A 15,039-nucleotide genomic window follows, 5' to 3' on the forward strand; every position below is an offset into this window, starting at 1 on the left:
CTGGAATGTTACTCTGGAAAATCTGAGCCCAAAAAGAGAATCTGGCAGTGCTGACAGATGAGAGGGTTTGTACTGAAAAAAAGGTAAATGTGTGAAAATCCACATTCTGAATGATGAGATCCCCTGCCTAAGTCCCTTTCCCTCCTAAGTCTCCCAAGACACTGGAACCCAAGCTTCTGCCCCAGAGCAGGAGGTGGAAGAATTCCTCCCTGGAGAGAGGGGCCAGCCACAAAGAAAAATAGCAATGACTGGAGGGTCTTCCCCCAAGTATGACTGAGTCCCCAGCTGATCATCCCAAAGTAAACCTACTAGTGACAATGGTCCCTCTTCTCACATATACACCACACACACATGCACACACACAAATGCACACACACACACACACACATGCATGCAGTGCTGCCAATCAACTCTTTAATGACAAAGCCCTCAATCTGGGCTTGGTCTTGTGACTTAGCCCATGGAACACCGGTACATGTGTCAGGAGCAAAAGCTTGGAAAGCATTCGCCTTGGGGCTTGTGCTCTTCAGACTGTGGTTGGAGTCCTGAGACCACAGCATGAACAAACTCAAGCCAGCCTGCTAGAGAAGCCATGTGCAGGAGCACTAAGGGGTGAGAGCTGGTGCCTACTACCACCAGATCTGTGACAGAGGCCATCAGGCTTAAGCCATGAGATGACCACAGGCACATGAGTTGACACCAGGCAGGACTGCCAAAACAAAAAAACAAACAAACAAACCAAAAACCACCTGACTGAGCACAATCTGAACTCCTGGCCTACAAAACTGTGAGCAAATACAATGATTGGTATTTGAAGGCACTGCATTAGAGGGTGGTTTGTTACGTGATAATAGATATGAGATAGATTGGAAAGGTGTAAGAACATCAGCCACCTGGCTATCTGGGGAGCAGGAAGTTTCAGGTAGGCTTTTGTGTGGTGACATGCACTATGCAGGCAGGAACTGCCAGCAACCCAGAGTGACAGGAGTGGAGTGAGCCAGGGACATAGAACCTGGGATTAGAGAGGTCATGGGGCATGATCTTTGTCCGGTTGGGTGGGCCTTACAGATGCTGGCAAAGACAGTCATTTATACAAAGTAAAATGAGCCCTTGGAGGGAGCGGAGCAGAGGAGGGGTGAGATCTGACTGCATCCTGATGGCACCATTGAGCCTGTCTGCTAGCCCTGGATTTTCTGGAACTGGCTGCCCTAGCCAGGGGCTAGATGACTTGCAACTTCTCAAGTGATGCTGGGTCCTGCCTCCAGGAGGTGTACCTCTCTTTCTATGATGTTACTTAGCATGGACCAGCAGTGCCTGAATCCATTCTTACATAACAGAGATGTTATAATTCTACCGTCTGTCCTTCATTTGTTATCTGGAACACTTCTATAGAGTGAAATATTTTCTCATCAACTCATACATTACATTGAGGTATAATTCAGTAAGGAAGGCTAGTTACATGCATGATTCTTTCCTTTTACTTACCAATTTTTGGGACTGTGAGTCCATTTCCTAGCAACAGCCAAAAATGACCAATAAGTTTTGTATTCAAGTAACATTGAGACTTAAGGATTTTTACCATCTGTGATATGTTTCTGTCTATTGCAGTTACTTTTCTCATTCATTTGCCCTGAAGTGGGGAAACACTTTTCAGTTCCTTCCTGGTCCTTTTGACATGGATGTGGTAGTTGTTGATGGCTTCCTTGCCTTGTGGTGTAGTAAGATGCTCCAGGCTTATCTTGTTTTACCCTAGATCTAGGTCAACCATTTCTTCAAGGAGAGACCAAAATCTGCACATTAGCGGTGCTCATTGCCAGTGGATGGCTCATTGTTCTAGTTCTTTTCAGTGGTCAGGGTCAGGAAATACAGACCCAAGCCCATAGCTGATGTTTCCAACAAATTTAGAATTACATGGTTTCACTTAACTACTTCTTCTTTTTTTTTTTTTTTTTTTTTTTTTGAGATGGAGTCTCTCTCTGTCACCCAGGCTGGAGTGCAGTGGTGAGATCTCAGCTCACTGCAAGCTCCACCTCCTGGTTTCACACCATTCTCCTGCTGCAGCCTCCTGATTAGCCGGGACTACAGGTGCCTGCCACCATGCCAGACTAATTTTTTGTATTTTTACTAGAGATGGGATTTCTCCGTGTTAGTCAGGATGATCTCGATCTCCTGACTTTGTGATCTGCCTGCCTCAGCCTCCCAAAGTGCTGGGATTACAGGCTGGAGCCCAGCACACCCGGCAACTTCTTTTGTTTTACATTCGTACCTCTTTTCTTTGAGGTTGGAGATCTTGATCCCCAAAGACATGAACATAATTATTCATTTGGCTTAGCTCACAATATAGTTTTGGAATAACAATAGCAATTTTATTACTAGAAACATGAATGCTGAAAGGTTTAAGCCTTTTTTTTGCAGTTCTTTTTGCCTTTAGAGTATGTTTCACTAGGGATATAAGGCAATTATAGTGTTTTAAAGCTAACTTAAATTATTTCTGTCTGCATGGTTAAGCCACCAATATGATATACATTTGATGAGGTACATTTGTGTGATTTTGCTTTCGATTTTTTAGGGATTTCTATTTTTTTCATTTTACTTGATTATATATATATAATTATATGAACATTTACATGATTCCAAAGTCAAATCTAAAAAACAAGATTTATTTGGAGGGACTTGGCTCCCATCCCAGCCCCCTACACCCTATTCTTTCTGATTCTATTTATGTCTTGTTTGATCTTTCCATTTTCATTTTTTAGTTGAAATTTGGTATATATTCCAGGTTAAAAAAAGTCATATAAGTTTGATGCAAGAACAACTTTGATTAGATCTCAAAGGCATTTAAAAATGTGTGCCACCTGGGCACAGTGGCTCACGCCTGTAATCCCAGCACCTTGGGGGGCTGAGGCAAATGGATTACTTGAGGTCAGGAGTTTGAGACCAGTCTGGCCAACATGGTGAAACCCTGTCTCTACTAAAAATACAAAACTTAGCCGGGCATGGTGGTGAGCACGTGTGATCCTAGCTACTCAGGAGGCTGAGGCAGGAGAATCGTTTGAACCCAGGAGGCAAAGGTTGCAGTGAGCTGAGATTATGCCACTGCACTCTAGCCTGGGCGACAGAGTGAGGACTCTGCCACAAAAAATAAATAAATAAAATAAAATAATAAAATAAATAAAAATAAAAACGTGCCAAAGGCCAGTGTTAGCTCCACTTTACAAGCAGATGTTAGTGATGTCAAGAAGTCAAAGCCAAAGAATGGGGGGAGCCCTAGCGTCCACCTTCTGAACCACAGCCCAGAAGTGTGGGTGTTTCACCAGGATTCCATTATGGAGAAAAAGGCCCACATTGCTTAAGCAGGAAACGACTTATTAGAGGCTATGATGGAATCGTTTGTGGAGCTGGATGAGCAGGCTCTAGGTAGAGCTGTCAAGGCTGGCTTCTGAGCCATACTGCCGAGCTGGAGTTGCTGACTCATTGCATCCAGAAACCAGTGAATCCAGAACCACCTGGAATCAAGGAGCTGCTCCTGCTGCAGCCAGCTTCCGAGCCACAGTGCTCCTGCTGTACACCTCTCCAGGAACCCGATGTGCAGACCACACCTCTGGACATCCGGTGCCTGGACACCATGCTGCCAAGAAAGCCAAACACCTCCACCCTGGGCTGACCAGCAATGTGCAGGCATCTGCCCATTTCCCTACATATCCCTAGAAGTTCACCTCACCGATCAGGGCTGCCAGAGCCTGAAAAAGGTCATTTTCATCTTCCCATCTGCTGCAATTCAAGAAGAAAGAAGAGAGGCTAGATGGAAAGGAGGATGAGGACCCAAAACAGGGAGGAATGATGCCAGCAGGAGATGATGCTGTTCAATACTGCTGGGTTAGCAATGTCAGACACTCCAGGGCAGGGCCATTACACTGCAGCTGTGCCTCAAGCACCCCACCCCCAGGGATTTCTCAAGGGGATTATTTTTTATTTTCGATTTTTTAATGTTGATTGGAATCTATAACATTTACATTTTTTCTTGACACATTGGTTGGACATATTTTTGGGGTATTTTGACACCTGTACATGATGCGTAATGATCAAATCCAGATAATTGGGATGTCCATCATCTTGAACATTTGTCTTTCTTTCTGTTGGAAACATTATAAAACTTATTTTCTAGCTATTTTGAAATTATTGTTAACTATAATTTCCCTACAGTCCTGCAGAATACTAGAACTTATTTCTTCTATATGACTGTATTTTTGTACCCCTTGGCCAACTTCTCTTTGTCCTCCCTCTCCCTTCCCCTTCCCGACCTCTGGGAACCATGATCCTATTCTCCACCTCCATGAGATCTGATTTTTTTGGCTCCCACATGTGAGTGAAAACACAATATATTTGTCTTTCTGTGTCTGGCTTATTTCACTTAACACAATGACCTCCAGTTCCATTCATGGTGATGAAAGTGACAGGAGTTCATTCTTTTCATGTCTGAATAATATTCCATTATGTATATATATCAGAGTTTTGTATCCATTCATCTATGATGGACACTTAAGTTGATTCAATATCTTGATCATCATGAAGAGTGGTGTGATAAACACGGGTGCACAGATACCTCTTCCATATAGTGATCTTTCTTTCTCTTTCTTTCTTGCTTGCTTGCTTGCTTTCTCTCTCTCTCTCTCTCTTTCTCTCTCTTTCTTTCTTTCTTTCTTTCTCTCTTCTTTTTTTTTTTTGAAACAGAGTCTCGCTCTGTCACCCAGGCTGGACTTCAGTGGCTTGATCTCAGCTCACTGCAACCTCCGCCTCCCAGGTTCAAGGGATTCTCCTCCCTCAGTCTCCTGAGTAGCTGGGACTACAGGCGTGCATCACCAAGCCTGGCTGATTTTTGTATTTTTAGTAGAAACAGGGTTTCACCATATTGGCCAGGCTGGTCTCGAACTCCTGACCTCAGGTGATCTGCCCACCTCAGCCTCCCAAAGTGCAGGGATTACAGTTGTGAGCCACTGCACCCAGCCAGTATTTACTCTTTTGTGTATGGCTTATTTCACATAGCATCAATGAACTTCAAGATTAATTCACATTGCAGCAGTTACCAGGATTTCCTTCCTCGTGCTTCAGCCAGCAGAGTAGCTGGGATTACAGCCACACACCACCATGCCTAATTATTTGTATTTTTGGTAGAAATGAGATTTTGCCATGTTGGCCAGGCTGGTCTTGAACTCTTGACCTCAAGTGATCTGCCCACCTTGGCCTCCCAAAGTAGCAGTGGGGATTTTTAAAGGAGAATCCTGCCTGTACAGGATGTGTGCCCTGGGCTTTAGGTTCTGGCTCTTTGTAAGTAGGATTCCATCCTGCTGGTGTCATTGCTGAAGTTAGGCAGAAGACTGGCTCTTGGACTTGACAACCAGAAAGTGTTCTGATGCCTATCACCAAGAATACATTGCATTTTACGACTAGATTTGAGAAGCATCTTCAACCTTGGTTTTTAGAACTGAAAAATGCTTTTACAGTGACCCCCAACCCCCACCGCTGCTCTATCACACTGGGGAATGTGCTGGATGATTGAAATCTCTGGGGATGGCAGATGGTTGCAAGGAGGCATAAAGTATTGCCAGAATAAAGCCAACAATACATGGTACAAGGATAGCTTTTTCCCAGACAGCATATTTCTGGCATTCAGCAATATGATGCTGAAGACCCCTAGAATCTACACAGAAATGCCAAAACTTTGTCAGATAATTCTCAAGAGTCCATCTCTGAAAATTTGTGGTTTCTTAAAATAGTGGGTCATGTTCACTGTCACCTCAGTCCAAGAGAAAATAATTCAAAACGAAGGCACCAAGACTAGTTTGATGGAAAAGTGTCAATGGAGCGCTGTGTTAGTGTAAGACTGCCACTGCGCTAATGCTATTTGCTTTGCAAATAAGGAAGTGCTGTTTGACTGGGAGATGCTGTTACCAACGCCCGGATCAATGTCATTGATTCATTGATCTGTTGGATTGATTCTGTCACACAATTATGGGCTGCTCTGTCATCTGCTCTCAGTTCACTAAATTCAGGTGGAGGTAACAACCCACTAAGTCACTGGGAATGGAAACTAGACCTTTAACGATATCTTGGTTCGTGTCTCTTGGCTCCATCAAGAACTTCATAGAGTTAAACTACAAAAGGATCTGCTGAAGAACTCAGGTGGGTTCACCTGTGCAGGCATTTTGACAAAAGGTAGCGACAATAGCATTCAAATATATAAATTCATTGCTTTATTTAGGTCCTGAGAGTTTACTAAATTTTTTTCACATCTGAGCAAATACACAGTTTCTTATCCTAAGAAAGCCCAGGGGCTGTATAATTGCATCCTATTCTTTTTTTTTTTTTTTTGACACAGTCTTGTTCTGTCATCCAGGCTGGAGTGCAGTGGCATGATCTTGGCTCACTGCAACCTCCGCCTCCTGGGTTCAAGCGATTCTCCTGCCTCATCCTCCTGAGTAGCTGAGATTACAGGCATGCACCACCACGCCCAGTTAATTTTTGTATTTTTAGTACAAATGGGCTTTCACTATGTTGGCCAGGCTGGTCTCGACCTCCCAACCTCAGGTGATCCATCTGCCTCGGCCTCCCAAAGAGTTGGGGGATTACAGGCGTGAGCCACCATGCCCAGCTGCTATTCTTGAAGACTATCCCCAGGTGACAATCCCTGCAGTGTCATTCTACTGCAGCAAGATTAAAGCCAATCTAATAGCTGTCAAATTCGCTGTGAAAACATATCACCTTCTCTTACTTGCTGCCCTAAGGAAAATGCGCAGTAGAAGAATCTTTCAGAACACCAGGTCATTTTTTAAAAAAAACACAAAGTCACATGAAACAAAGCACACCTTTTTACATATATGAAAGGAAGCATTCACAGGATTTTCCATACTCAATAATGAATAAGTACCCCAAGAACTGTATTTACTTCCGTGAATCTTTATTGCGTGATATTTAACTGACGTCCAAGTGAGCCTGGGTGGTCCTGCAAAGAATATTGACACAGAGATACATTGTATTACTTATGCTATTAATAAATTGGCTTTATTAGCCTTATCACTGACTTAATTTTTGACAGAAAAACTCAAACTAAATCAATAACCTGAGTATTATTTCCCAAATTGATGACATTTTCATTTGGGTTTTAATTCAGCAAATTCCCCCCCTCAAAAGAGAGGAATGCTGTCACTTCCCCAGCCAACCTGCAGGTGACGTTGGAAACGCTGCTAAATGCCACTGTGCCTTAGTTTCTCCTATTTATGCAAGGGGTCACGGCCCAGGTAATGACTCAGAGGGGCTGGCAATACAGCATAAGAAAGACACTCCAAATTCCGTTAAGCAAGGTTTTCCGCAAGCAGCCGTCAGTATCACAGACTCCAGGACTATAATCATTGTTAAAGTATTTTAAAATAGACAAGACACGCCATGAAGAAAGTGCATCCAGACGGTTGAACTGGGCTGCTGGTTATGACAGCTCCAGGGCGCCCCGGGGGTCGCAGGTGAAATCCTCCAGGCCCATCTCCCCAGGCAGAAGTGAGCCTACAACCCAGCTTGCGCTCCCCTTCCAGGGCGCCCCAGGGGCTTCTGGTCCTCAGAGCAGGACTGGGCCCTGGGCTGCTCAGGACCAAAGCTGAGTTGTTTTTCTTTCAAACTAAACTATGAACTCTCTCTGCTGGAGAGAGAGACAGAAAGAAGGACAGAGAAAGAGACACACCGACAGAGCCAGAGTGACACAGGGGCATGCAGACAGGGAGACGAGGGTGGCGAAGCGGGCTACCAGGCAGCTCCTCTCCTCAGTAAAAGCCCTCCGCATCTGGGAAGGGGGAGATGTCGCTGAATCTGGGTCCTTGGACCCACACAGGGTTGGTAAAAGGGCAGCAAATCGCTATTGTCACTGCTGTGAGCAAAGAAACCAGGGAAAGGCCAGTTCGGGAAAAACAGGCCCTTTCCATCTGACGTGAAGCCCCAGGAAGGGCTGCAGCCCAGCACGGGCAGGACGGCTGGGGACCTGGCTTCTCTCTCTCTTGTTCCTTAAATTTTTATTTGAGAATTTTTAAGAAACGGACCTGGAAAGCTATTTTGCTGGGCTAGAGGGGCCGGGGCCTTCCCAGCGCGGAGGAAGGAGGGCGGTCAGGCCCTCAGGCCCGGTGGGGCTGGGTGCGGTGGCTCTGTAGAACCTTTAGTCATTGAACTGAAGCCCTGGGTCCCGTGCGCAGACACTGCGCAGGGCGCTGCCACCAAGTCACATGCATGCGCGGGCCCGCTCCTCGGCGTTCTGCCTTCCTGGACGGATTGTTGGTAAAATGTCCCCTAGAACGGCCGGAGCCAGGGCCCTCGGACAGGGGCGCGAAGGGCCCGCTCTTTGCAGTCCTCGGGTTTCCCAACGCGGTGGTCGTGGCCCGCGGGCCCCACCTCGCGGCCCGCCTGGCCGGCGGGAGGAGCAGCGGAGGCCGAGCACTCCCCGGCCTAGGGTTCAACTTCAATAAAAGGGCCCAGCCCGCCCTTGATCACGCGGCTTGCCTGACAGCCCGGCTCAGGCCGGGGCCTAATTGAGCCCGGGTCACCTGGGAATAGGTTCAAAGGCATCAAAGCCGTAAACCACCTCCAGGCCCAGAGCCAGAGCGGCCTGGCGAACAAAGAGCCCCCGAACCACTTCAAACGCGCTCGCGCTCGGCGTCCAGATGGCCCGGGGCCGGGGTCCGTGGTGTCGCTCACCGAGGCCGGGCCCCACACTCCAGCCACCCTGCGCCCTCCTGCTAGGAGCTGCCCGCGGGCGGCCAGCGCAGCGGAGGCTGGGCCTGGGGCAGCCTCGTGCAGCTCCCGGAGCGCCCTCCGTCCTCTGCTGACCCGCGAAGCGAAGGCGGAGCGCAGAGGCTGGGGCCGGACAAGGCGGGCCGGCAGACGCCCCAACCCGCGCCCAGCAACCCGGGCAGGGCCAGCCAGGCGGGCGCGGCGGGCACCGGGCGCTCCCGCAGAGGCTCGCTGTGGCGTTGTTTTAAAGCAGTTAGAAGGAAGGTTTGGGAAGGGCGTCGGGGCCGGGGCTCCCCATTAAGCCAGGGTGAGAAATGGTCCCCGACAGGCACGCTGGCCCGAAGGGTGGCATCTCCACGGATCTTGGCGGCATGTCCTTGGGCACGGGCGTCTCCGGGGGTCCCGACTGTCCTTACACTGGCGGTCGGGGCACCGAGACCCCTGCCCGAGCAGCTCCCCAGACCCCAGGCCTAAGCTTGCGGGCCGCGGTGCAGACTAGCTGTGCGCCCGGGGCGGCCAAGACCCACGCAGGTCGAGGAGGCTCCTGGCTGCGTCCTCATCTTCGGGGAGCGCATCTGGGGCTGGACTCACCTCTCGAGCCCCTCACGCCCAGAGGGAGAACCCTCCAAAGCCCAGTGGGGGCCGATCTCTACGTTAAGGCTCAGACAAAGCCAGGCTTGGCTGGGCCTAGGGCTCGGGGCGGCCTGAGAGTGCCCTGCGTTCGGGGTGGGGGCGCGGGCGGCGGGCGAGGACCCGGCCCCCGGGATGCCCTCCGCGCCGGGGCCGAAGGGGGAGGCAAAACTGAAAGTGCCGCGCCGGGGGGCGGGGGCGGCCGGCGAAGGCCCCAGAACTTGTCCTGCCCCCGGCCACCGCGGCCAATCAGCGCGCCGCCCTAGCTCCTGACAACTATTTAGCAACCCAGCCCGGCTAGAGTTTCCAAAAAAGTTAGAATAACTTCCTCTCCCGGAGACCTCGGTTTTGCACAAGCCGGCCTTGAAATCAGAGCCTTTCCAGCAACTCCGAGAGCGTGTGCTCGGCGACCGCGGGCTTGGCCAGCGGCGCGCGCTCGGCGCCCCGGCGCCCCCAGCCCCACGCGCGCCGGGCGGGCGCCATGGAGGAGGGCTCCAGCTCGCCCGTGTCCCCCGTGGACAGCCTGGGCACCAGCGAGGAGGAGCTCGAGCGGCAGCCCAAGCGCTTCGGCCGGAAGCGGCGCTACAGCAAGAAGTCGAGCGAAGATGGCAGCCCGACCCCGGGCAAGCGAGGCAAGAAGGGCAGCCCCAGCGCGCAGTCCTTCGAGGAGCTGCAGAGCCAGCGCATCCTGGCCAACGTGCGCGAGCGCCAGCGCACCCAGTCGCTCAACGAGGCCTTCGCGGCGCTGCGCAAGATCATCCCCACGCTGCCCTCTGACAAGCTGAGCAAGATCCAGACGCTCAAGCTGGCCGCCAGGTACATAGACTTCCTCTACCAGGTCCTGCAGAGCGACGAGATGGACAATAAGATGACCAGCTGCAGCTACGTGGCCCACGAGCGCCTCAGCTACGCCTTCTCCGTGTGGCGCATGGAGGGCGCGTGGTCCATGTCCGCCTCCCACTAGCGCCGCGCCACCCACCTCCGGACCGGCGCGCCAGGGTAGGTGCTGAGCGCGCGACGGGCGCCCTCCGCTGCGGGGGGCGGGCGGCAGGGGCGCAGGGGCACTGGGGCCTGCGCATGTCTCCTCGGGGAGGCCCCGCGGGCCGCGGCGGCGTGGATGCCGTGCGCTTTTCCTCTTAGCAAGGAAGGCGGGCGGGCGGGACGCTCACAGTCCCAGGGACACCCCTGAGTGCAGACTTCCACGCGAGGGTGTCAGTTGGGAACCAGCGGACCGGTGACTCCCCGGGTGGGGTCTTAAGACACTTAGACCAATGGTCGCATTTTTCATTCTCGGTGGTGTGTGGGTGTCCGTGGTTGGCGGCGGAAGGAGCGAGCATCAGAAAAACCTCCTGGGGCCGGCTGGGGACTGGGATATGAGGACCAGCTGCCGTTTGCGTCCGCCGCAGCGCAGGCCGCCGGCGAAGCTGCCTGAGCCGGGTGGTGCCGGGAGAATGGCTTCGCTTTCTTCCTGGGCAAGGGTAGAGCGCGTTCATCGGGCGGACACTCAGATCTCCCCAGCTGCTCGCGCCCGGGGTCCCCGGCCGTCGGCTCCCTGGCCGGCCCAGTGGGCGTAGAGGTGCGGGCCTGCGGCTCCGGGGTTTGCCTGGGGAGGACGGGAGGAAACTGCCCTGCGCTTCGGGGCCAGAGCAGCCACAGGGCCGGGAGTGCCCGAGAAGAGCCCTGGGCCGAGAGCGCAGAGCCTGGAGCGCTGAGGCAGGGGGGTCGGACGTAGCCGCGCGGAGCCCCAGGGCGCCGGCAGGCAGGTGGAGCTGACCTAGGAGCTGGGAGCCCTGAGTCCCAACCTTGACCATGGAGTGCCCGGGAGGGGCCCCGCCCGTGCCGCGTCCTGGGTCCAGCCCCGCAGGGGTGGGCGAGGGGTCCAGGCTGGGAAACAGGTCTGGGGGACAGGGAGGCTGTGCGCGCTGGGCCCTGCGCGAGGAGAAGGCTCGGGGGACACAGCTGCCAGGAGCACTCGAAGTTCTGGTTTCCTCTGGAAGAGCGATTAGGGCGTCCTGCACCGGGTCCTTTTCACCAGACACCTTCCAAGTCCCTTTAGACAAGCTCGAGCCACGGAGGCGCCGTCCTTAGGCTCTGTGAGCAGGCGAGCCCCTCTCTCATCCGCCATCCAGGGCCATTGGAGGGGCACAGGGTTCTTTTTGCTGGGGCCGCGTTAAAAATCCTTCCCCCTTAGTATGTTTTAGTTCCTCGCACATCTTGCGATGTTTTTATAAAAGTCTCTAATTCACACAGAAGGAATTTAGATTAATCAAGAGCACCCGGCCGCCTATTCTCCCAAACATATCTATTTCTTTTTTTATGTGGTTCTGTAATATCTGCGAATGTTGTTGCTGAGGCCACGAAAAGCTGATCTAGCACAGGTGGGTTTTATTTCATTTTTTTTTTAGCTTTTATTTCGGTGTCACCAAAAATTCTTTAGATGAAAGAACCTCCTGAGATAATGATAATTGTATAGTTTTTTAAAAATAATTTTCAGAAGAAAATAACTTGTGGGAATCTTCTCCTGTCTTTGTCAAAAACAGATGGAAAGTGTCTCAATCACATATTTCTCTAGGAAAGTTTGGATTGGCTGAGTACGAAACGCTACAGTGGGGTAATACATTAATTCTGGTTTTTGCTGCCTAAATAATGAGCTTCCATTAGTTACTTCCATTTATGCTTTACCTCATTCATGGTTTATAGCACATCTGAAATAAGAACAAACAGATGAGGAATGTCATCTTTTTAAAAACACACACATTGAGCCGTGTTTAAGGAAAATGTCACTGTAATTATCGTTAAGACTGCCCTCCAGAAAATTACTGAAAACAAATACCGGTGGATATGATGCTGCTAGAATTTAGCAGGAACATTTAAAATTCATTTAAAAATAATCACACTCCTCAAAACTTAGAGAATCAGCCATAGGTAACCATTAAAGATTATAGAAAAATAAAATGCAATACATGTAATAAATAAGTACAAACAGTGCTAAGAGCTTGTTTGGAAAAAAGCCCTTGAAAATATAATAGATAATTACACAGTTAGTGGGAGAGCTGATGATCTATAAGGAGCCTATTTATTTTTATTTTTACATACTGGACTATAATTGAGTAGTTCAAACAAGCTAGTTTCATTAAACAGATACTCTAAAAGAAGAGAAAAGAAATATGGAAAATTTTTATCCATGAGTGATTCTGGACACACCTTGTTTTTATTTATCAGGCACGTTAGGCAGACATCCTGTCATTCCTTTTGTTTTTAACTCATTATTCCCTATAAGATCAATACAATTATAATTGGTTTGATTTCCTGAAAATGTTGCTAAACAGCATTTGTTTTTATCTGTAGCATTTCTAAGAAGCATTAATTATATACATCAGCAAAGAATCTCTAGACATTTCAGTACACTGCAAGTGATTTTAATGTTTGATGTGGGATGTTTTCACGTATGTGAAGAAAACTGCGTTGAGACTAACAGCAACAGCAGCACAAAGCCTAAATTGTCCTTTGAAAGGAAGAGAAACGCAAGAGATGGTGGAGCGCGGGTGGTGCTGATATCTATCCTGCCTTTCTTCTTTGGCCTGGTATTTAAAAGCACAATTAGACAATAAATCAGGTGTCTTTGGCCAGTCAGTTGGATTCATCTAATGGAAAAATCTCAAAAGGATTTTTTTAGTATTCTCATTAAATGCCTGCACCTTCGGAGCAGGGTCCCGGCCACCTGGCTTGGAGGGTGGGGGAAGGTGACCATTACTTATTAGACATTTGTCCTGTTCCCTGCTGTGTGGTTAAAGAAAACATCTTCTCTAACTTCTGCAAAGTGTGCACAGATTTTCAATAGGTTACCTTACTCAACAAACTTTGTTTTTCTGAGAACTTTTAGCTACTTTGAAGAAAATGCATGACCCCTTCACCATCTAATATATGTTAGCCTTTTCCTCCCTCCTGAAAATTTCCTTCTCAAAGGTGTTTGTTAGCTGCTGTATTCAGGATGCTAGAAAATCAGTTCTTCGTGGAGAAGAACAGAAATGCAGAATCCCAATGGAGCTTTTGCTTGCCTAGAAGAAGTAGAATGAAAGGCTGAGCTCCCTGGAATATAAGCAATGTTTGGTTACAAATAAGATCTGATGTAGGGATTTGACCTGTTAATGTGGGTCTTGTCCTCTTAAACATCAGCAGTCCTTTCGGCCTTCCATCAGGGAAGTCTTGCTACTCATCTTGCTGGAGAGGGACTTCCTCAGACTTCAGTGGCTATTTGAGACCATTTGAGATAGAATACTTCACTGAGGTGTCCTGAAACTCATATTTGCAGACAGATCTTGAGCTGAACCATGTTCTTGTCATCCTTGCTTCACTCTCTTCTGGGTAGACGGCACAGATGCCGGATTCCTTTTGCCTGGCAAAAAAATTAAAAAAAAAAAAAAACCACACACATAAAGTAAACTCTTTCTGAGCAGAGCACTATAACTCATAACTTTAGTTTAAATCTGGGCTTTAAAAAAAACAAATATTTTAATAAGCCAATTTTAAAGGCTGAACTTTTATGACAGTTTTTAAGCTTAGTATTTATATTAATCTATTCTCACTGGTGTCTTTAAAAACCCTGTGAATGCATGCTGGAATGTCTGTTTATGTTTGTGTCTTTTCCTGGGAAAGGATAAATGTGCTGCAAAAAGCAAACCAAATACAGAACTCTCCGCTAGCAGAGAGTTCACAAATGAGGCAATAAAATTCAAAGAAGAGATGAATAAGTTACTGTAGCCAAGGAATGGAAAACCATAAAGGAGACACAGAATCTAATCGATACAGACATGGATGCTTTCAAATGTAAAGTCAAGATGAAACACTACAAACAGAAACTGATTAGAAAGATATTCCACATGGTCACCTGAGTCTACACGTGATAAAATTGCATAGCACTAAACACACACACACACACGCACATGCACATGCACACACACACAGGAGTGTATGTAAAACTGGTGAAATCGGAATAAGGTCTGGGGACGATATTGACGCCAGTTTCCTGATTATGATAATTGCAAGATGTCATCATTGGGAGAAAGGAGTGAAGATATGAGAATCTCTGTATAATATTTCTTGCAACTTCATGTGAATCTAGAATTATCTCAAAATTAAAATAAAAAGGTATTCCACAAAAGTATTAAATCTATATATTTAGATAAGCAAGTTATCTAAGAAATTACTACGAAGCTTTATCTCAGAGTAATAAACTAAAAATGTGACTTGAGCAAAACTCCACATTTTTTTTTCTGACGCCATTTGAGGAATCTCAATATATTTCCAATATATAACTAATTAGAAGTGGTTCCCTATAAGTCTTAAATAAAGAGTAGTATCCCAGAAATATGAAAGGCAAAATACCAATTATAATAGCAATACATTTATTCCTATACTAATAAAGAAAATATTTTACAAAAAATTTTTGGAAATATCTACCTTAAACTGATACCTGTGTTATATTTGCTTTTTAAGATACTAATTTTATATTAACTTTCATTAAGCATAAACACACAATTCTAAAGCCAATGATTTATAAAAATTATTCACCAAGAAGTATAGGGATTGAAGTTTTAGTATTTGGAGCCATAAGCAGTGGGAGGGAGAGGATATAGCAGAGGA

The 15,039-nt window shown here is 48.0% G+C and overlaps 1 protein-coding gene and 1 pseudogene across 2 annotated transcripts in view; one reads left to right on the forward strand and one right to left on the reverse strand.

Annotated features, from left to right (window-relative positions):
* Nucleotides 1-8,325: 8,325 nt before the first annotated feature.
* On the reverse strand, nt 8,326-9,879 carry LOC129488832 (trithorax group protein osa-like; annotated as a pseudogene).
* The window catches only part of TWIST2 (twist family bHLH transcription factor 2), a 62,012-nt gene continuing 56,677 nt past the window's right edge, over nt 9,705-15,039 (forward strand). The window contains exon 1 of one of the 2 annotated variants that reach the window (XM_055287884.2): nt 9,705-10,395. In XM_055287884.2, coding sequence (XP_055143859.1) covers nt 9,878-10,360 — 483 coding nt within the window. In that variant the 5' untranslated portion in view covers nt 9,705-9,877 and the 3' untranslated portion in view covers nt 10,361-10,395. The remainder of the gene's footprint in view (nt 10,396-15,039) is intronic. The other variant, XM_055287885.2, reaches the window with a different exon arrangement.

This window comes from Symphalangus syndactylus, chromosome 8 (genome assembly GCF_028878055.3).
Source record: "Symphalangus syndactylus isolate Jambi chromosome 8, NHGRI_mSymSyn1-v2.1_pri, whole genome shotgun sequence".
Classification (NCBI taxonomy): Eukaryota; Metazoa; Chordata; class Mammalia; order Primates; family Hylobatidae; genus Symphalangus; species Symphalangus syndactylus.